Source organism: Pomacea canaliculata, linkage group LG10 (genome assembly GCF_003073045.1).
Source record: "Pomacea canaliculata isolate SZHN2017 linkage group LG10, ASM307304v1, whole genome shotgun sequence".
NCBI classification, from domain to species: domain Eukaryota; kingdom Metazoa; phylum Mollusca; class Gastropoda; order Architaenioglossa; family Ampullariidae; genus Pomacea; species Pomacea canaliculata.
Genome location: NC_037599.1, coordinates 10507892 through 10527180, shown reverse-complemented (window position 1 = coordinate 10527180; position 19289 = coordinate 10507892). Strand labels below are relative to the sequence as shown.

Here is a 19289-nt window from a genome sequence, read left to right as displayed (position 1 = left end):
TGTGCATCCACTCATCCACGTCTGTACAATGAACTGCTCGGCTGGCGGGTGGAAAACGGATTGTTGGAAATCTGAGTGCCGGCTGTGAACATCGAATTCATTGCCAGCAACTCCTACCCCACCTCCTTTTACGATCGTTTGATTTGGGGACGAGGCCGGTGCTAAGGTTTTGAGAGAGAGAGAGGAGGGAGGGAAGGAAGCATGCTGATGTGTAGCAAGTTGTTCCTCCGAGGGCATGCTCGTAATCCTTTGTCAAGTATGAAGACTTTTTCTGCAAGTTTTGCTTGCGGCAAGTGGTGCGAAGCAAAGATTATGGAGGTGTCAGTGGGTAAAGATGTCTCACTGTTTGTTCTATGGCCCGCCACTGGTTTCTCAGCTTTTTATTTTAATTTTTTTTACTGCCAAAACCACGTCTAAAAAACGCGCGTGTGTTGTGTGGGAGAAAGAAATGATTGGGGTGGTTGTCTTTTGTATTATGTACCAATGCTCTCATTTTGTTTGGCGCTCTTTTCTCTCAGCCAATCAGCGCCGCGCTCAGGGCAGATGTTGAAGAAAAGAATATCCCGCGTCTTTGCGCTTGGTTACTTCCCTCCCTTCTGTGTGTCTTCGCAAGTGATCTTGTCAGGTACAACAGGTATCCGGTTACAGGTGTGCTTTTGATACTCGGACAGATCGTCCCATCATGCATTCCACTCCCCTCACCCACCCCACGCACCACCCTGATTAGCTGCATGTGCGTCAAGAACAGACCACTTTGCCGACAACTGGTTTGTTGTCACCTGTTGTGTGTGTGGACAGGGTATGTTTACTTGCGGAATGTTGAAATGTTACACATTCATGTTTTGCCCCGTACAAAGATGAGAACCTGATGAAAGCACACAGAGAGGAGAGCGGTGAAGAGAGAGTAGAGTGAGCCAGTGTGGTAGGGGTGACTTGGACGAGAAAAAAAAATGGAGGAGGATAGAGGGGAGTGAGCATAGTTGAAAAAGTAGGACTTCAGTCGGCGTGTGTCTGTGTGTGTGTGTGCAGCGATCAGAAAAAAAAAGAGAGCGCGGGGGTGGATGGTAGTGAGGAGGATAAGGATAGTGTCAAAGAGTCTACAGTGTGCAGTTCGTTTTACCTTCTGGATTTCTTTAGAATGCATGATTCATCATACAGGACTTTTCAGCTTATATTCGTCTGGCAGAAACTTGATTTTCCTTTGAGAATTTTTTTTTTTTTTTTTTTTTTTTTAGCCCGTGTTGTCTGAATTATGCCCACAGCCATTTCTCAGTTTTCTCAGCAATTTGTTTCTGAAATGTGTTTTGTGGAGAATTACTTGAAACTATTTTAAGTACAGTTTATCGAGCTTGTCACAGGTAAAGTTGTTGCTGAATAAATATTTTATCTAGAGGATGAGCTGTACAAGAAATCAGTGATGCTAAGTTTTGTACATCTGTGTGAGAGAGAGAGGAGGGGAGGAGGACGATTCACCTCAAACAGATTGTGAAATTTCAGCAGGAAAGCGACTTCAAACGCACTTTAGTGAATTGCCCATCAATGATTCACACCGTGTTGATCAGCAAAGGGTTTAAGTGACAAGGCGGTGACATGCTGCTGTCAAGAGAAGGTACTTTGGGGGCCGCGATGCGCAAAGTCGACGGCGAGGCCCGCTAACGATTTTCCTCCGCTGCACTTGATGCTGCGATGGGGAGGTGGCGGACCTCGTCATCCGACGCTGCGGAACACCTCCAGCGAGCGCGCGTCTGACAGCACGCTTGTTTACCTGCCCGCCGCGGTGAGACCTCCGTCTCCCGGCTACAGAGATTAGCTGCCGGCAAACTGCAACGGTCGTAAGATGTCCGCATGTGTGTGTGTGCAGGTGAGCGCGCGCGTGTACACACACGCACACACATATACGCACGCGCACACACGCGTATCGCGCCGTGGCAGGCATTGATCTGCTTGATGATAGCGTCGTCTGATGGAGGAGATAGGCGGCGGTGCACGAGCGTGGTGGAGGCAGCCTGTGAAGCTCAAGACGCCGCGACTCCTTGCTGAGAGCGGTCCTACGGAAATCCTCGCGTCGACGTCAGCGTTGTGCGAGATGGCGCGCGATCGGTGTCTGCTGCCTGCAGGGAGTCGGATTTCCACAAACCGTTAACTAGAATAAATATATATACACTTCTCCTACGAGAGATCTCGACACTTCCCCTTTCCCCCCACTCCCACACCATTCCCCCCCGCCTCCCCACAAACCTGTCGACAGAAGTCTTTGTGGGCTTGCGCGCTTCTTTTGAAGAGTATTGCGCACATGTTGTTTAGACGGCCCGACCGCTTTGCCGGTAGATATCGGTAACAGGCTTTCTAGCAAGATGTCGAGATCGGTTGGGTTTGAAGGCGCTGCTCTTTAACAAAAAATAAGAAAAACAAAAACAGCAACAAAATGAAGAGCAGCGATTCCATATTTATCGCTTGGATAAGAGAATCTGGGTATAGCAGCAGCAGGCGTTGCTACGGAGTTCGGAGAGTTCAGAAGAATGACGACGTGAAGATGAGGAGGAGGAGGAGGAGAGAGGTGCGTGTGGATGACAGATCGCCAACACGCGCACCTTTAGGGGACTGCGGTGACACCCTGTGTACAGGACTACGTGAGCGGGACGTAGAGGAGAAACGGGAAGGCGGACAAACTTGCGGCCTGCGTCATAGGTTAACAAAAAACAACAACAACAACAAAAAAAAAAAAACAGTCCTACGGAGCCAGATGTTGCACAGGAAGTCGACGAGAGGAATAAAACCACAACGCCAAGGTGAAACACAGTTGATCTTAGGGAGGATCCTCATAGGTAACATTCATAACACTAGACCAGCCGGAGTTGTCCAGCTTGTGGATTTACTGACACGGGAGGCCGTCGCCAACGGAAGGTCGTTACCGCGGACAGTGACCACCCCACTGTACGGTTGTCATGATTAGGTCTAAGGACAGGTGTTAGAAAGAGCAATGTAAATGCCCCCACATCTTAAAGTTTGAGCGAGTTGCTCAAGTATTTAACAGGTTCTACTGTGGGTTAATAAGGCGTTCCGATCCTTTTCCCTCTCAAATGTCAGAATACTTGTTGACGGCAGCTGGGACTTGACCTGAAGTGTATTGAGAGAACGGTCCAGACTGTCATACAACTGACCATAGACGTTTATGGGCTAGCTGTACGGATGAGAAATTCGATCTTTTTGTGCAACTTTCACCGTGGATATTAAAGACGCTTAATTTAATGTAAACCCAGCTGGAACCGGGATCGGCTTAGCTATTTCCTTCACAGGGACGCGTGCACGCGCGCGCACACACACACACCGTATACACGCTTTCCTAGTTTAAAAATCCCGAGATGTAACTTCGCTCTTGCGGAAAGAAAAGAATAATAATGAAACAATACTAAAAAATTTAAACTTGTAGCTACGAGTGGCGATAAAGACAGATGCGGAAATGACAAGCTGCAGGTAACAATGGCGGCACTGAGTCATAGCCCGACTTCAAAGGCCACGCAACTCGTGCCGCGGCTTGATGCCGTGTGTCGCAGAACGGTTTGGTGCGCCGTGTGCGCTGCCCACTCTGCGTGAAGACGGACCGGAATCGATAGCGTGGTGAGGTGCCGCTCGCCACCCCACACCCCAGCACCCCACCCGCCCCTGCCTATCCTGCCCCGGCCCGTCAGCGAGGCTGCACATAGGTGTTGTCCTCGTGCTGGACCCGGCACTGGGGGCCACCGGGCTCTGGCCTGTGTTTATATGAGATAATAAACTTGTTAGATTACCCCATGGACTGTGGGGTGGGTTTTTTCGGGGGGGGGGGGTTGGTGGTGGTTATTTTTGTCATCGAAGCTGTTAACAGGTGTAACTGAAGAGTTGAAAGGTTAGCGAGGAGAAGCTTTTTTGTGCCGTCATTTCATCTCTCAAAGTGTGTGTGTAAAAGGCGGGTGGGCGGTGGTATAGCGAGGGGAAAAAAGGGGGTGGGAGACGGGAAGAGAGACTGAAGTCCTTGTTTATGAGGTCGGGTGGTGTCGAAGGCTGTGTGTTTCACGGTGCCATTAGTCTGTACCCTGACTACTCCGTGTCCTCGCGTCGTAAGTAAACGGCGAGGTTCCATTCTGTTTCGCACGACTGCCGACGGTGAGCGCTTTTGTTCACCTTAACGATCGGTCCTCACGAGGGTATGTGTGGGGGTGGGGGGTGGGGAAGGGAGGGGTGGTGGGGGTGTGGGTTAAAAAAAGCAAGTCTTTGTGCATCAGGCGTGCAGGCCAGCAGCGGGACAGCGAGGCCGCCCGGTCTGCGAGGGGAAGCTGGCAGCACAATGGAAATGAGGCGCAGCCTGCAGGAAGACGCGGGCTGACGGTCCCGGGCCACAACACGCAAAGTACGGGCGACACAGTGACCGGAGGGTGTGCTGGACAAGGTGAACATGCAGTCCCCCCACCCTTGGGGACGGGGACGTGACATTAGGCAGCCATCGGCGGGAGGAGACTCCAACGCCGCAGGGAAACCTTTGGCGTCCATGCCACCCACCGACCCACCCTTCACCTTCCCTGCCCCTAGTGGGACTCACCCTAGACATCGTTTCTTCATGCTGCCCAGAGCTCACATGAGCACAAAAAAGTGTCCTGCAGTTTTCTCCATCCATCCACCTCTTGTTGGGCAGCAAGGAAGACAGGGATGGAGCGTGTGTGGTGGTGATGGTGGTGGTGGTGGGGGAGGGGAATCGATTGTTAGCCTTGAGATCACGACTCAAATTTGTAGCATGGATTTTCATGGGACAAAAAAAAGGGGGAGCAATGTTGCATCCGAGATCTCTGCCTTTGTGCGCGCGCACGTGCGTGTGCATGTGTGTTCTGTTCATTAGAATGTGTGAAAGCGACTGGCAGAAGTGAGGCCCCCACGTCGATCGTTAATATTGCTTGAGTAGAAGTGGCAGCCAGCAGCATAACGCCGCCCCCACCCCACTCGCACCCGGTCGGCGGTGACGGGGCCCGGAGAGAGACGGCGACTGCGCTGTGGCCGGCCTATGGAAATGTGCCAGCATTTTAGGAAGCGCTTCCTAGCAACAGTCCAAGAAGGTTTGGCGGTGGGAGGGGGACTGTGGCGCGGAATTGACGCAATAAAGACGAACAATCATGTTTGGGGGTGACTAAAACGACAATACGATATGGTGGTGGGTTCGGAGGGTGGGGGACACGAGATGGGGCGGCGTCAAGGTTAGCTATTTATTGCCCTCCGACCTCCGTGATGGACGCCGCCCCCTTTGACGTCTTGGTGCTGGAGCTACGCGCCAACGCCGTCTCGCGGCGTCAAATTGTCAAACCCGTGGGAGCGGAGAAGGTTGGGAGGTGGGAGGAGGAGTGCGGAGTTCTCCGAGCTGCACGTGGCACGCTTGATGGTGATTTTCTACTGGTCGAATCTTGGTTCGTTTCTTACCTTAGGACTTAAGATTTCCCCCCTTTTCCACATCTTCCACCCCCACCCCACCTACCCCAATGCACTGTGCGGTCGTGTGGTGGTTACCTGTGGCGAAGCTGGTTGTTTCAGGTCATTACAATTAACAAAGGCGAGGCATGATGTTTGGGTCGCACACCTGGCGGAAATGACGTGTGCAGGGATGTGCGTGCACCGGGAGTCGTTTGCTAGTAACCGCCATAAAAAGCGTTTGAAACGTTTTAGTCTCGAGTCTTGGATTGGCTGTCCTGGATTCAGATCTCGTCGCGGGCACGCTGTTCTTTCTCTGCACGTGTGGCTTTTGTTTACAGGGCTGGCTGCCTTGCCGTGATACAGCCTCAAGGCTCGGTTTAGAACACTTCTCACACACACCCAAGCACGCAAGCAAGCACACACACTTCATAAGGAACATTGTGAAGCTAGGAAAGATAGTTTTAGTCGGTGTGCATCTATCTCCGTAAGGTAACTGAAACCAGTTTTTTACAAAATCGTCCAGATTTCCTTGCGTAGAGACGTCACAGCAGAACGCTCTGACTGTCGTAACAAAATGTTGTCTTACATAAAGATGGAAATACAAAAAAATTCATAGCTTTTAGCTCTTAAAGACATCGCCACTGAGAAGGGTAGAAGTGTGTGTGGATTCGCGTGTGAATTGGGTAGTTCTATTTGTACTAGCGAAATCCAACATCCGCAGCGGGCAGCACCGGTTGATAGCTCTTACTAAAGGGAGGAAAGATGGCGAGATTGGTGCGATTAGTTCCAGGAACCCGAGACAGCGCTCGGCTTATTCCGTAACGCGATTTCCATCTGGACAAATTAATCACAACGCTGGCCGGAAACCAACACCATTGTAGCGTCATTCGACCGAATGTATTCTCCATTAACGTTTCCGGATATGGAACACCGCAAACACTGAGCCTGGGCCAGGCTCTGGGGAACAAATGCAACAGGACAGCGTTATTAGAGGAGCCTTCAGGACAAAAGAAGCAGTTCGTGTGTACTCAGCCTCCAGTTCATCAGTACCCAGCCCTTCATTCGTCCGAGAACGATGCTTGCTACTTGTCGTCCTGCGACAGCGCACACCTGCCACAGTTGCCTGGCTGCCCAGAAATCGTTCATGCCTGCCGGTCGCCCACTTCTGTGCTAGTCCATTTACTCCGCGCTGACCTGGTTCTGTCCCTTTACAAGGGCAAATGAGGTCGCTGACACCTGCAAGTCAGAGTCCCACAAGGGATACTCGTTGCCATCGATCACGGCAGCAGCAGCAGCGGTCTCGTTGCTGGTGTGGCGTCCGCGTCTGGTGACGGAGCGTCCCGCTGGCAGGTCGTCATGACGTAAAGACCTGCCTTACTCTTCGACTCACCATTCTTCCGCGTGGACGTGTACTCGCTTGTCGTGACTGACATGTATTTATCGTTGGACTGTACGAGATGAATAATAGGTAAACAAAATAAGCAAAATCAGGTGACAGCAAGGATACGACTTCACTCTCTACACGATGTTATAAGTGAAGATGCGCAGCTTCGGGTTGTCGTCGTCGTCGTCTCCTGCTGGCATTTGCCTGACCCCACAGGGGGCGGAGAGAGGTGCATAAAGCAGCTAAGGAGGGCTTTGTAAGGCGGATGACCAGGCAGGGAAAACCCAGCCTAAGTCGTGCGCAGGCGTCGCACGGTGGATCGAACCACCGGAATGGATGCTAGCGCCATCTGCCAGCAGAGGCCAATTTCCCAGCCGCCTTTCAGCCGCCCCTAGAGACCGGCGCCGGCCAGCCGCTCCCTGTAATAGTGTTAGTAATGGTGTTAGTAACAGCGTGTTAGTAATACAGCAAGGAAGGCGGTCTAGATAGCAGCACAGATTATCTCTCTCGTGTGAGTGTGTGTGGAACGGATGGAGGGACGTTTGAGAATGTCTGTCCACAATGCTGGAATGAGCTCTGCTTATTTGTGTGTGCACAGCTTTTTTGAAATGAAAAAATTCCTTTGTTGCGCGTTGCAAGCTTTCTCTTGAATAATCATCATCCCAACACGGGACCTAGATCACCAGTTTCCACTACCATTGGTCCAGACATTCTTGAGATGATCGCGGAACGTGAGGAGATTTCATGATGCAAATCGAAACCATTTTTTTTATATCATTGTTTTTATGCAGATGCCAAATCAATACATTTCACCTCGTATACGAAATGAACGAGTATGTAAAAGAAGCAGACGATAGGTTCAAACATCGATGTCACGACTGATCCGCTCAGTGACCGTGTGCGACTGTGATGCTGCGTCGGACTTGGTGCTCAGCGGCAAAAGCACGCTGCGTGGTGAAGGGGAGGCTACCACAATGCCAAGGCTATCCCCACCTTTAATATTGCAGTATCCTCCCTTGGACATCTCGCGCAAATATTTGTTCCCAACTATTGCTATGGAGCCATTTACGCCGCCATTTCCCGCCTGTCCAGACTGAACAAATAGCTTAATTAGATGCGTTTCCAGACTTCCTCTGTTTGTAGAAGCATTTAAGTAAGATATTGGAGGCTAGTGAAGATATTTCTTTGTTATTGATTGTTTGTATAGTATAGTAATCTGCATTGCTACACTCTTTGCCGCACTGCACACATGACGTAAGCATAAAAATAATTTAAAGTATCCAGTCAGATAGGAAGATGGAATAGATCGAAGGAAAGATAGAGCTGATGGTATTGAGTAGTTTCTGACTTTCGTGTTCTATGACTTTTTCAGCCCTTCTCTTTTTGTTCTTTTCGCCACCAGATTTGACAGTTTCTGTCTTACAAATGACTGTGAACGCGCGCGCGAACACACACACACGCACATACAAAATACACGCGATTGTTGATATGTTGCTGCTTGTTGTGTTTTAGGACACTTGGTGGCTGCTTAGACGAGTCGCACTGCTACACACTGGAGGTGTCTTTCTACAGCTACCAGACCAGCACACTGGGGCAGGCCACGCCGTACACTGAAGAAGGCTGTATCCTTACTCGGAATGACTTGCGGGTTAACTACTAACAATTAACACACACACTACTCACCATCAGAAGCACAACCTCTCTTTCGATTTGTCATGTTTACAGTAGTCATCAAAGAGACTAGAGAAGTGATTTGAATCTTTTGTTCTAATGACTGCAGATGTCGACACGTATTGTCGCTGTTGTTGTTGTGCTTGTTTCTCAGCAAGGCTGGCACAGGCTGTGACTTATAACACACATTACTTTATGACCAGCTACGTCATGACTAGCTGCACACAACGCCATGACCAGCTGCACACATGACGTTATGACCAGCTGTAGACAGGACTTGATGACCAGCTGCACACATGACGTTATGACCAGCTGTAGACAGGGCTTAATGACCAGCTGCACACATGACGTCATGACGTTGTGTAGAGGACGTCGTGACTAGCGGCACATGACGTCATGACGAGGGACGCCTACACTGAGACCTGCTCACCTGTTAGTGACATTGAGACCAAAGTGCCGGCACAGATGAACTCTTTAAAGCGACACACAAAAGGCTAATGACTATCGGCAGAAATACATAGCGCTGGCACATGTACGCCGACTTTGCCTCTGGCCTAACTGGAGTCTTTCGGCTTGATGGCATACTGTTGTCGTCGTCGTTGTCCTCGGCCGTCTCCTCTCCATCTTCACTTCACCGCTGCTGCATGATGTGAAGTGGCTTACGTCTCTGATCGTGTCTGCAGGCCTTTTTGCTCGATTGGGGCAGTAGCGCTGGCCATTTTGATAAATCCCATAGTCCGGTAGCGTCCAACTCCAAATGCTTCTGAAGTGACAAGGTATTGTCGCTGTCGTAGCGCCAGGCGGGTCTCGAGTTCCCCTGCTTGACAAACCTCTCGTTCCTTATCCTTTGGGCAGACATGAAGCTGGGCCGCAACCTGGCGCGCACTTTCTTGGACTACTACAAGTTGACTGGCTTCATCAGCTCCAAACCCAGCAGCTCCTCGCTGCCCAAGGCTGGCACACTGCGGCCCCGCGACCGTCGGGACCGCGGAGAGCCCTTGATGACATCAGTCGAGCGTTCGCCTCCTGATCCCATGGGCAGAACTAGCTCCACGTACACAGAGGGCGTCCCATGCCCCGCTAGGTGAGGCCAACGCTCGCTCGACATCACCTTTCCACACGCTGCTTCGGAGTGTGGCAGTGCTGCTTTGTCCATGACGGAAGAGAAAAACCGATAATGGGGGTATTCAGGGATCGACGTCGTTGATTAATTGGGGGAGGGGAAACAGACGAAGAGGTTGATAAGTATTCGAATGCCTTTTTTGTTTATTTTTTCCTGTATTGGCATCCATGTCTCATATCTTTACAGCAGTCTGGTAACTAGGAGGGACTTGTACAGAGTACTTGTAACGTGCTGGTATTGCTGAGCCAAATCCCGTTCAACCTTTTGACTTGCATAAAAGCAAAACAGTAGAGCTTATTTGTCTTTGATTGTTGTGTGTGTGCCTAGGTCATACTGGTTCACTTAGCTTCAGAGTATCCGAACGCAGAATGGTAAGGTAAATGTCAAGACGCAAGGCACCTGGATAAAGGAAGTTATCTACCCTGTTTCCACATTATTCTTTCTAATACTGTTTTAGGCTCGACAGAGGTATGGTTCGAGAAGAAAGGCAACAGCGGAAAGCTGAGTTCACGGTAAATGGAAACGGTTCCTTCCCAGACAGCCAGAGTCAGCGCCTGAAGCGAACTTGAGCTCCCTACAGACAAGACAGCGTTTTTCAGCAGACTGGGATAACTATTTTCCTGCAGACAACTCGAGTCTCAATAAAGCACCAGGGGTAACTGGGAGCAGGGGAATGAAGTCTAAGAAACTTGAGAGGACTTATAAAACAACAGGAAGACGGGTATTACAGATGTACCACCGCCTTCACAGTGCTGAAAGTGGCATGGTCTCTCTAAAATATCAGGTTAATGAAGTTGGTTTTTTTTTTAAATGAAAGTTGAGTTTGATTTCTTGTATGACTCGAGTACTAGTAAAACATTACAAACAGATAATGTAAATGCTTCATTTTAATATACTTTTGTTTACCGTTAAGGAGGAACCTGAGTGGAGTTCACTTTAAGGTTTATGCTTTTGATGGTAAAGTGGGAAAATGATTGAATGTGTGTATGCACGCACATGAGAGGAGTGGTTGATGTAGGAACAAATAGGAAATGTGTTTTCTTTAATGTTGGTTAACATTTTTTTTTGCCACTTTGGTATTTTCACGTGTTAAATAATCACACTAATTTTATCAGCAATAACAGGCTGTCCTTGTGAGGTCATGTTTTCACAAACAATTTTAGCCTTTATGTGGGCTTCACATAAGTTCCGTCCAGAAAAATTGTTTTCCTTTAGTATAAAAGGATTTTTTTTGTTCTGTGATACACGTAATGCTGGCATACAGTCTTAGGAAGAAAAATGAGTGAACAATTAAGTAGGAAAGGATGGAAGTATTTTCCTGTGGCATAGTGATTTTTCCAGCAGTCCACAGAGAGACAGAACTTGAGCCACTCACATCTGTCTGCAAAGTCATTGTTGAAAATCTTTTTTTCATGTGTGATGGTCCCTTTTGACCACTTGTATAATTTAGTCATTATAACTCTACCACTTGTGGACCAAACAGAGGAAGGCTGAGTTCAAAAGTTTATTTTTAAAAGATTGTTTTTTGTGAATATATGACAACTGATTATTTGAAAATAAATTGGGAAGACCTAATAGAACATTCTAGTGATTTTTATGAGAAGACTGCATAGGGTAGTGGTAATTTCTGTTACAGTGTTAAAGATGACAATATTTCTTAAGCACCCACTCTTGCAGCTGCAATTCAAGGCGTACCACAGCTCGCTAAGGAAGACATGACTAGAGAATCACCTAGTGATCACCAGCACTGTGCTTCACAACTTAGCCAGATGTGGTGCTATCCTTCGGAAGACACCGGGGACCATGAATAAATCCCATACTGTTACCTTGCATTGAGCGCATCTTTGTGATGCGGATACTGGCGCGCTATAAAACTACATCATCATCACCTCAAAACTTTCTGGTGGACTGACAGAGATGAACTTTATGCATCTGTTAACGGATACCTCCCAGCGTTCACATCAGAAATAACACACACATACAAGAAAACAACCCTTAGATCCAAAAACCATGGAACTTGTTTTAGAAATACGCAGGTGAAATGTTAGGGATAAAAATGGTCAGGTGCAAATAATTCACTCTAAAGTGGACAAGCTGTCACTACCTTCCGTTTATGGACTCTTCCATTTCATAGCATTCTATTGGTCAGTAATTCTCCATCCCTTCGTCACGAGTCCTCTCACCTTGGCCCCCATATTAAAATGGACTCTCCCATCGTTTGTAGTTCGATTGGTCAGTGGGACAATCGTGTGTAAGTCCAATACACTAGAAGGGGTGTTCTGAATTGTAATGGCTTTGTGCTCGACAAAAGCTACACAGCAGATGAGAGACGCCGGTACAGACTAAAGACTTCTAAACCAAGAAACCAGACGCCTCATGGCCTGCGGTTATAAAATATTTTAATCTTATTTACATCCATATTTACACATAAGAAAAACACAAAAACAGTATACAGTTGTACAATAATCAACACAATATGTGAAGCGGTAAATGTAAATGTTTGTACCGCTTCTTACCCACACGCCCATGATCTACAGAAAGACCCTAGTGATTTCATTTTATGACAATAGAATACTGTTTAATTCCTACAAGCTTGGTTAATGTGTCAAAACACTAACAAGTCATGACCTTGCTGCCAGCAGTTGCTGGAAACGTGCATAAAACGTTCATACTTAATTTTCCCATGGTTCTTCATTCACAGCGCAAGACAAGGAAAAAAAAAACAAAACTCAGTCAACTCTCACTTAAATGTGTGAAAACACAATAGCATTCTGGGCCCATACATCAATGCAAATAATCCCAACTAAATTGAGATTTTAAAAAAGATGGAGGGGAAATGCTATGTTGGTTTTATAACAACAAAAACACAACTACAGAGAAATACAGAGCTTGGTAAATCTGTCCTGCTCGTGCTCCAATTACAAAATTCTCAAACCATTTTAGCATTACTAATTCCCATCACTTTAATAATATGTTGAATTTGTATAGCACTTTTTTCCTCCTCCATTATAGGCAGGCTCAAAGTGCATCTTAAAAAGGAAAAGAAAAATGCACAAACATAATATGAACGGGAAAAACAGTTGTAGAGTCACTGTAGATGTGGTTTGGTGCTCTCTGAGACAGAAACGTCAGTGGTACTACTGTTATTATTCAGATTTTTTTGGTGGAACAATTCTAAGCACAGCTCAAACCTTGAAACGTTCAAGAGATTAGGAAAATCTCATCAGGCTTTGCAAATGGTCGAAGCTCTCCATATTCCAGAGACAGAAATCAGAAGTGTTGTAGTTTTACGTTTTCTTCATCAAACATCTGATGTTCAGTCTCCAAGTAATCCAGCACTGATTCACAGGATATAAAGCAAAAACTTTTGAAATGAGGGATTGGGGTGGGGTAAGAGAGATAAACACTTCCACACGATGGTGCTCAGTAAAATCCAGTAACAGCATTGATGTTTTATGCCATAAAGGAATCTGTAGCTTTGAGGAGTTTAACAAGTTATAATTCTAAATCAGGAAAATAAAAAAATAACTTCTGAGATATGAAACACCAAAGATTTCTAGTAATATAGCTCATTATTGTCCTATAGAAAAAGAAAGATGAAGGCTGTCTTTGCAGCATTGGTATGCTATGGCATTCAAGTGGTATTTTAAAGTACCTACAAGTACAGTAGAGCTGATAGCTGAGTGGAGCAGGAACCTATGCCTGTCTGCGCTTAGAGAACTGGCATTTGAACTGAAAGGAGCGCTGGATTGATACATGTGTACCACAGCAAACTTATACCAGTTGACGCAGCTGGCAGGAATGGGTACCTGATTCCACAGAGGGCTGGGGAAGGTAAGGCAGCAAGGGAAAGATGGGAACTGCCCTTGTGTAAAGCTGGCCCCAAGAAAAGAGAGGTCTCCAACACCTCACTCCTCAAGGATCCGAGAAGTTCCCACAAGCACAGTGTTTCCCTGTATAGTGAAATCAGTATAAAGCTCAAAGTCAAAAAAAAGCAACAAAAAGTGAGATAGTAAGACAAATATGATTGGGAAACAAGCTGTACACCACAGACTGGAACAAAGCCATTACCATGCAAATACCAAAGAGAAAAAGAAATACAGCCTGTTTCATCTCCACCCACTGTTTCTGGATTTACAAAAGCAACATAGAACCACATTCTGTAGAAGAATAAATGGAAATTATTCTTCCTATACAAGAATAATTCCTATTTATTCTTCCTATACAAGCAAAATAAGATGCTAAAAAAATAACACGATAAACCTGTGAAGCCAGAACTTGTGGTCCAGTTTATAGCCTTTGATACAGTAAAGAACCAAATGACTGTCAATGACATGGTATGATAATTAGGAACATTCAAGAAAATCTTTAAGTATTTGAGATGATACCCAGACCATGAGTTCAGCAGTGCCTTCTTCCTCTGGTGATCACTAATATCTTATGACTATCGCTCCACCATTTCACAGCCAAGATAAAAGTTTTGTCCATCATTTCTACATAAAGTAAGAAAATACTACAGATGTTAATGATCACAGAATTTTTCGCAAACAAAACATCATGTTGACAAGACAAAGCACAAAATAGATTTCAAGCAGAAAAAAAACCTAATCAAAATATTACTGTTCCCACACTTTTCAAGCAGTTCTCTCTCACACACATCAATGAACAATATTCTACAACTTTCTATCCACCACAATTCCATAGTCCACAGAAGCATTTCAGCAGTGGGATATACAACTTGAACCTCTAGTCTGTTGTTGTCATGGAGACAACCTTAAGTCTCATCTCAGTCTCCTGCATGTATGTGAGCATACATCTCATTTTTTAGAACAATTTTTTTCTAGTCATTTAGTGTTTAAGAAGTTCTTTCAAACAGCATGCATACACATGCAAACACATTCTCTCTCTCTCTTTCACACCACTCCCTCTTCCATGTCTTTAAATTTTCAAAAGCAGGGTAAAAATCAAGTTGTCAATCCTGGAAAGAAACTCAGAAAGAGACAAACAGTCGCAGAAAATGTCATAAGAAATTTTAAATACAGCCCTTCACTTTAGACTGTGATCTTTTGCCAATGAGTTTTATCTCTTCATGATAATGTTTATTTTTCTTGCTGTCTGCAATAACTGACCCTTCCAAAAAGCACCATCCAAAAACAATACAACTGGCCTTCATAAAATGAAAGAGCTAAAGTCCTAAGCAGACACATCTGAATCAGTTCATGCAGTCAATAACAGCTCCCACTGAAAATACCGACTAGCAAGCATCTTTCACTCCAGAAGAGAAGTGTGATGAACTGGTTTTCATAAATAGCTCTTGCAAATAAAAAAAAAATAAAAGATAAAATACGCACCCAGAATTCTACGGGCGGATTCTTCCTAGCCTGACCTTGTCCAGAGGCAAAGCTTTTTATTTTTTTACATCTTTAAATCATGCATTGAAAAAGCAGCTGGGAAGTAGATGAATAGCGTAAAGAATGTGTACATTCATCACAAATGCTTCAGCATTCTAAACTACTTTGTAGCCGAAGCTGTACAGACACTTCATGCAAAGAAAAGAAATTTTCATTACTAAAATGAATACTTTCTCCCTTGGACACACTACCAAATTTTTTTCTCATTCTGCTCTCGTTTTTTCTCGAAATTGCTTCCACCCCTGTGGCATGTGTCTCTAAGCACGTGTAGGAATAGGAAAATATTTTAAAAAATAAACCTTACTAAAAAATGGCTGTAAGTAACCCTTCAAACTTTTCATACACAAGTCAAGATCAGTTTGTCAGATAAAAAAAATCCACTTACTTTACAAGTGACACCACCCATTTCCTGATAACTCAGATTTCCATGAAACTTAAGCTATTTCTCTAAGCTTGCATGTAATTTTTTTAAAATTTTTTGCATTGGTCCATCATATTACCAGTGAACAATAGAAGCCCAAGCTAATTTGGCCTGGGAATGAAAATAGAGAACAATGCAATAAGAGGAGAAGATAAATCATCTTTGGTTCACACTATACATGTTAACGAGACCGATACCAAATTAGTGCACTTTGAAATGGAGGTTTTTTTTTAAACACCTTGTGCCTCAAATAAAAGTGTATATCTGCATTACTAGGGATGCTGAACACATCTCTTAAGCATGCCTGATGCCCAACAAAAAATCTAAAGCTGGAAGAATCCTAAAAATTTACTGTCACCAATGTACAAAGACATCTGAATGCACATGCACCATAACAATAAGTGAAAAAAATAAAAGGAAAAAAAGTACTGGCTGTTTATATGACATTCTCTGCATCACCTGCAGTCTCCACACTAATATCAAAGGACTTATAATCCTTCTCCAATAACGCCATAGGTTGAATCTTTCAATGATTATTTCATCTGCAAACCAGAAGATTGCACACTGCATTGTGCCTCTGAGTGTCACTAGCACCAAGTAATCATCATAGTGGCCATGAGCATGAACTGCACAGCCTCACCTGCAGCACCTTCAGCAGTGGTGATTTTCAGGTTGTTGCCCTTTGAAAAGTTTAACATATTACAGCAATAACTCTGTTGTGTTGTTCTTTGCCAAAGTGATTCAAACATGGAGTGCATCTTAAGTCTGCTAGATTACCTAATCTCTAGAGGTTCCTTCCTTCTCAATAATATCAGTGGTTGCTGACATAATAAATGTCATAAAATATATCTGTGTCTGCATAACACAAATTATTTCATTGCTTTAAATTAATAAAAGAATAAACAAAATAATTTTCCTTGCAATAAATATTGTTTTCAAATCAATCTCTAATTGAATGCCTAAGAAATAAACTGAAACCCATAAATTCTCACATTGAGTAGGTCAATTTAGACACATGTCTCAGAAATAGATTTTTACAGTCTAATTCTCAGATTGAAAAAAATTGAGAGGGAAAGAGCATAAAGATAGTTTAAATTCATGTTTGTTGAAAACTTCTACTTTGTTTTATTTAAATATCTAAAGCTGTAATATAAAGAAACTTTTTTTAATAGTGCATGTAATTATTTATCTTTTGAGCAAATGAACGTATATTTGTGCAGTTCAAACCCTGTCCTGAAATACTATCACAATGTTAACAGAACAAAATATTGCTCTTTATCTGTATCAAGTTTTAATGATTGCACCTTTGGCTATCATTGATTTGTAGACAGGGAAATATGAGAAAAATCCAGGCCAAACAAAACACAAGAGAAAGCGGGACAAGGAAGAACATCAAGAAGCTGAGGCAACTTAATTAGCTGTGCACTGCTTCTCACAATAATCTTTTTGTTTCTGTGGTTGGACTAACTGGAGGAAGATGGAAAAGGAAGAAAGATAGTTCATCCAACATGATTCCAGATCCATATTATCACAATCAAAAGCAGTGAGTAGCAAACTTGTAAAGCTGTTAAATATATTTTAAAAATCACTTCATTTTCAAAACTGTATAGAGCTAATTATATCATTTAAAATGATTGCTGACTGCTCCTAACCTGTATCATGAACATTACCTATTATTGTTTACAGAACTTACATTAAAATAAATATATGGTAAACTGTTTATGTCTGTCAAAAACAGTTAAAGCTGATCAGATCAGGGCATACTCTTGAAAAAATATTGATGATCGAAAAGCCTGATCAGTGAAGCCCAAAAACATATTATTTTTTACTCCTGAGTTTCTAAATCTTTGCCTGACATGTTTTATTTTTCATACAAATAAATAAACAGGACACAAGCACTTTCTAAAAGTAAAAAAAAAAAATCCTGCCTACCGTCAACAGTTGCGCAGTTACAGTCTTCAAATATGATGTGTGGTGAAATGGAAAACAAAAGTCAAGCAAACCTACTCACATAATTCTGTCTTTCTGGAAGATCAGTGAGTGTATATCATTTACAGTAAGATATTATGCACATCTCTCTGTTTCATGCACTCAGTATGTCCACTGCTATTGCAATTCTTTCCCAAACTTAAAGCTAAAATTTTATTTTTATGTACACATTTAACTTAGAACAATTAAGTGAATCCTACTGTTTTCAGACAAAAATACTATTTTGATATCTGGTAAATTAATTTCTGGGCTGCTTAAAAGTTTTACTTTTGCTGCTTTAAAACAATAAAAACTGCTGATATTGTCTATATCATTGTCATTCACAGAACTATATGTGCACTAATATGTGCATATAACATGGGATGCCAAGTCAAGAGATCCTGGACAGACCTGGACACCTATGTTTGTTCAAACCTCTAAACGTGCATCGTACAGTCCTCAGAAAGGTATAGGTATGTGCATGTGCATGGTGAAATCAATATAACGATTTCAGTGCAAAACAGTTTTCTTATCAGCACTCCGTATAATGTTCAGATAAGATCTGTTGCACTCAGATTTGACAGTAAATATGGCCCCGTGAGATCCCAGCTGAACAAATTATGTCTATAATCCTCTGAATTCAACGCAGGTACAAGAAAATAAACATGATGAGTTTTCAAAGTGGAAAGTTTTGTTTTTCATTAAAAAAAAAAAATCTTGTATGCACAAGATGCATGCAAAGAACAGAACTGAATGTTATTATTAACTGTTCACAGCACCTTTCTTTGATTAAGGTGATGCTTGTAGAGTCGATATCTATTGACTAGAGATAATTTGCTGACTTCTGACCACTGACCAGCAAGTGATATGAAGTCTATGCCAGAAGGCAAGGGAGATCTGCATACTTTTAACTTTCCACTCCCAGCATAAGGGCCGGCATGAAGTCTGGCCTTGGACTGCCATGGGATCATTTTGGCTTGCGCAACACCAGGTGTAGGAAACCATCCTCCTCCTAGTGCTGTCAAATGTCAAAGAATCTGGTCATTTACCTAAATCACTTTGTCTATAGTTCTTCACATTGACCTCCATATGCATTCTACTTCTGGAGGACACAGTTCATTCTCTTGCCTTCTCTGTCTCACCATGCTCTACATAAAATCTGTTTCCAACTTCATTTTTTCAGTTCTAGCCTTGCAACTGACTTTTTAAAAAATGCTGATGAGCTATATTCCCTGAAGAAGGTGATGCCATTATTTCTTGCACAGCCTTGCAGTACAGGATTGGAAGGAGCACATCACATGTAGTCCTACACAGCAGGCTGGCCCCTCAACAGGTCAATAACCAGTTCATCAAAAAGAAGATTAGGATCCACTCTTCACAAGGTATCCAACATGACCTTTTATCCCACTGTTTAAAACGCGTAAGTGGAGCAGAGATGACTACCCGTGACGCAATGAACATGTTTTTGTTTGTGCCGTGACATGGCGAACAGGTTCAGTTTGCAGTATTTTTGGTCTGCTTTGCACCCAGACTGATACACATGCCATCCTATAACTCTTATCACTCACACAATTTACATTAATCATGATAAAGTACAGTCAGTGGCTTTATCGTCTTTCATGGACTCTACGCTATCCATCGTTGCTGAGTCCAATTCTGTGTGAATTGACTGCACTGTAGGCGAGAGGTTCCCTTCTTCCACAGAAAGGAAGCTGGCTGGGGAGGATGAACCACTCACTTCTAGCTGCAGAGATGGGGGAGTCTGCTCTACCAGCTTTGCCAATGCAGCTCTTTGTCCTTTTATAGTCCTCAAAAATGGTTTATATCCCATGCTGAGAGAAGACAGCAAAGAAACCACATCACATTTCAAATGCTTCA

At 44.1% G+C, this 19289-nt stretch overlaps 2 protein-coding genes across 3 annotated transcripts in view; one reads left to right on the top strand and one right to left on the bottom strand.

Annotated features, from left to right (window-relative positions):
* The window catches only part of LOC112574020 (cytosolic carboxypeptidase 6-like), a 57946-nt gene extending 46760 nt beyond the window's left edge, over positions 1 to 11186 (top strand). For both annotated transcript variants that reach the window (XM_025254805.1, XM_025254806.1), the window contains exons 10-12: positions 8330 to 8439; positions 9344 to 9572; positions 10069 to 11186. In XM_025254805.1, coding sequence (XP_025110590.1) covers positions 8330 to 8439; positions 9344 to 9572; positions 10069 to 10180 — 451 coding nt within the window. In that variant the 3' untranslated portion in view covers positions 10181 to 11186. The remainder of the gene's footprint in view (positions 1 to 8329; positions 8440 to 9343; positions 9573 to 10068) is intronic.
* An 807-nt stretch (positions 11187 to 11993) lies between these two features.
* The window catches only part of LOC112573720 (RAB6A-GEF complex partner protein 1-like), a 32684-nt gene continuing 25388 nt past the window's right edge, over positions 11994 to 19289 (bottom strand). The window contains exon 31 of the mRNA XM_025254302.1: positions 11994 to 19243. Within this exon, the coding sequence (XP_025110087.1) occupies positions 18994 to 19243 (250 nt within the window). The 3' untranslated portion in view covers positions 11994 to 18993. The remainder of the gene's footprint in view (positions 19244 to 19289) is intronic.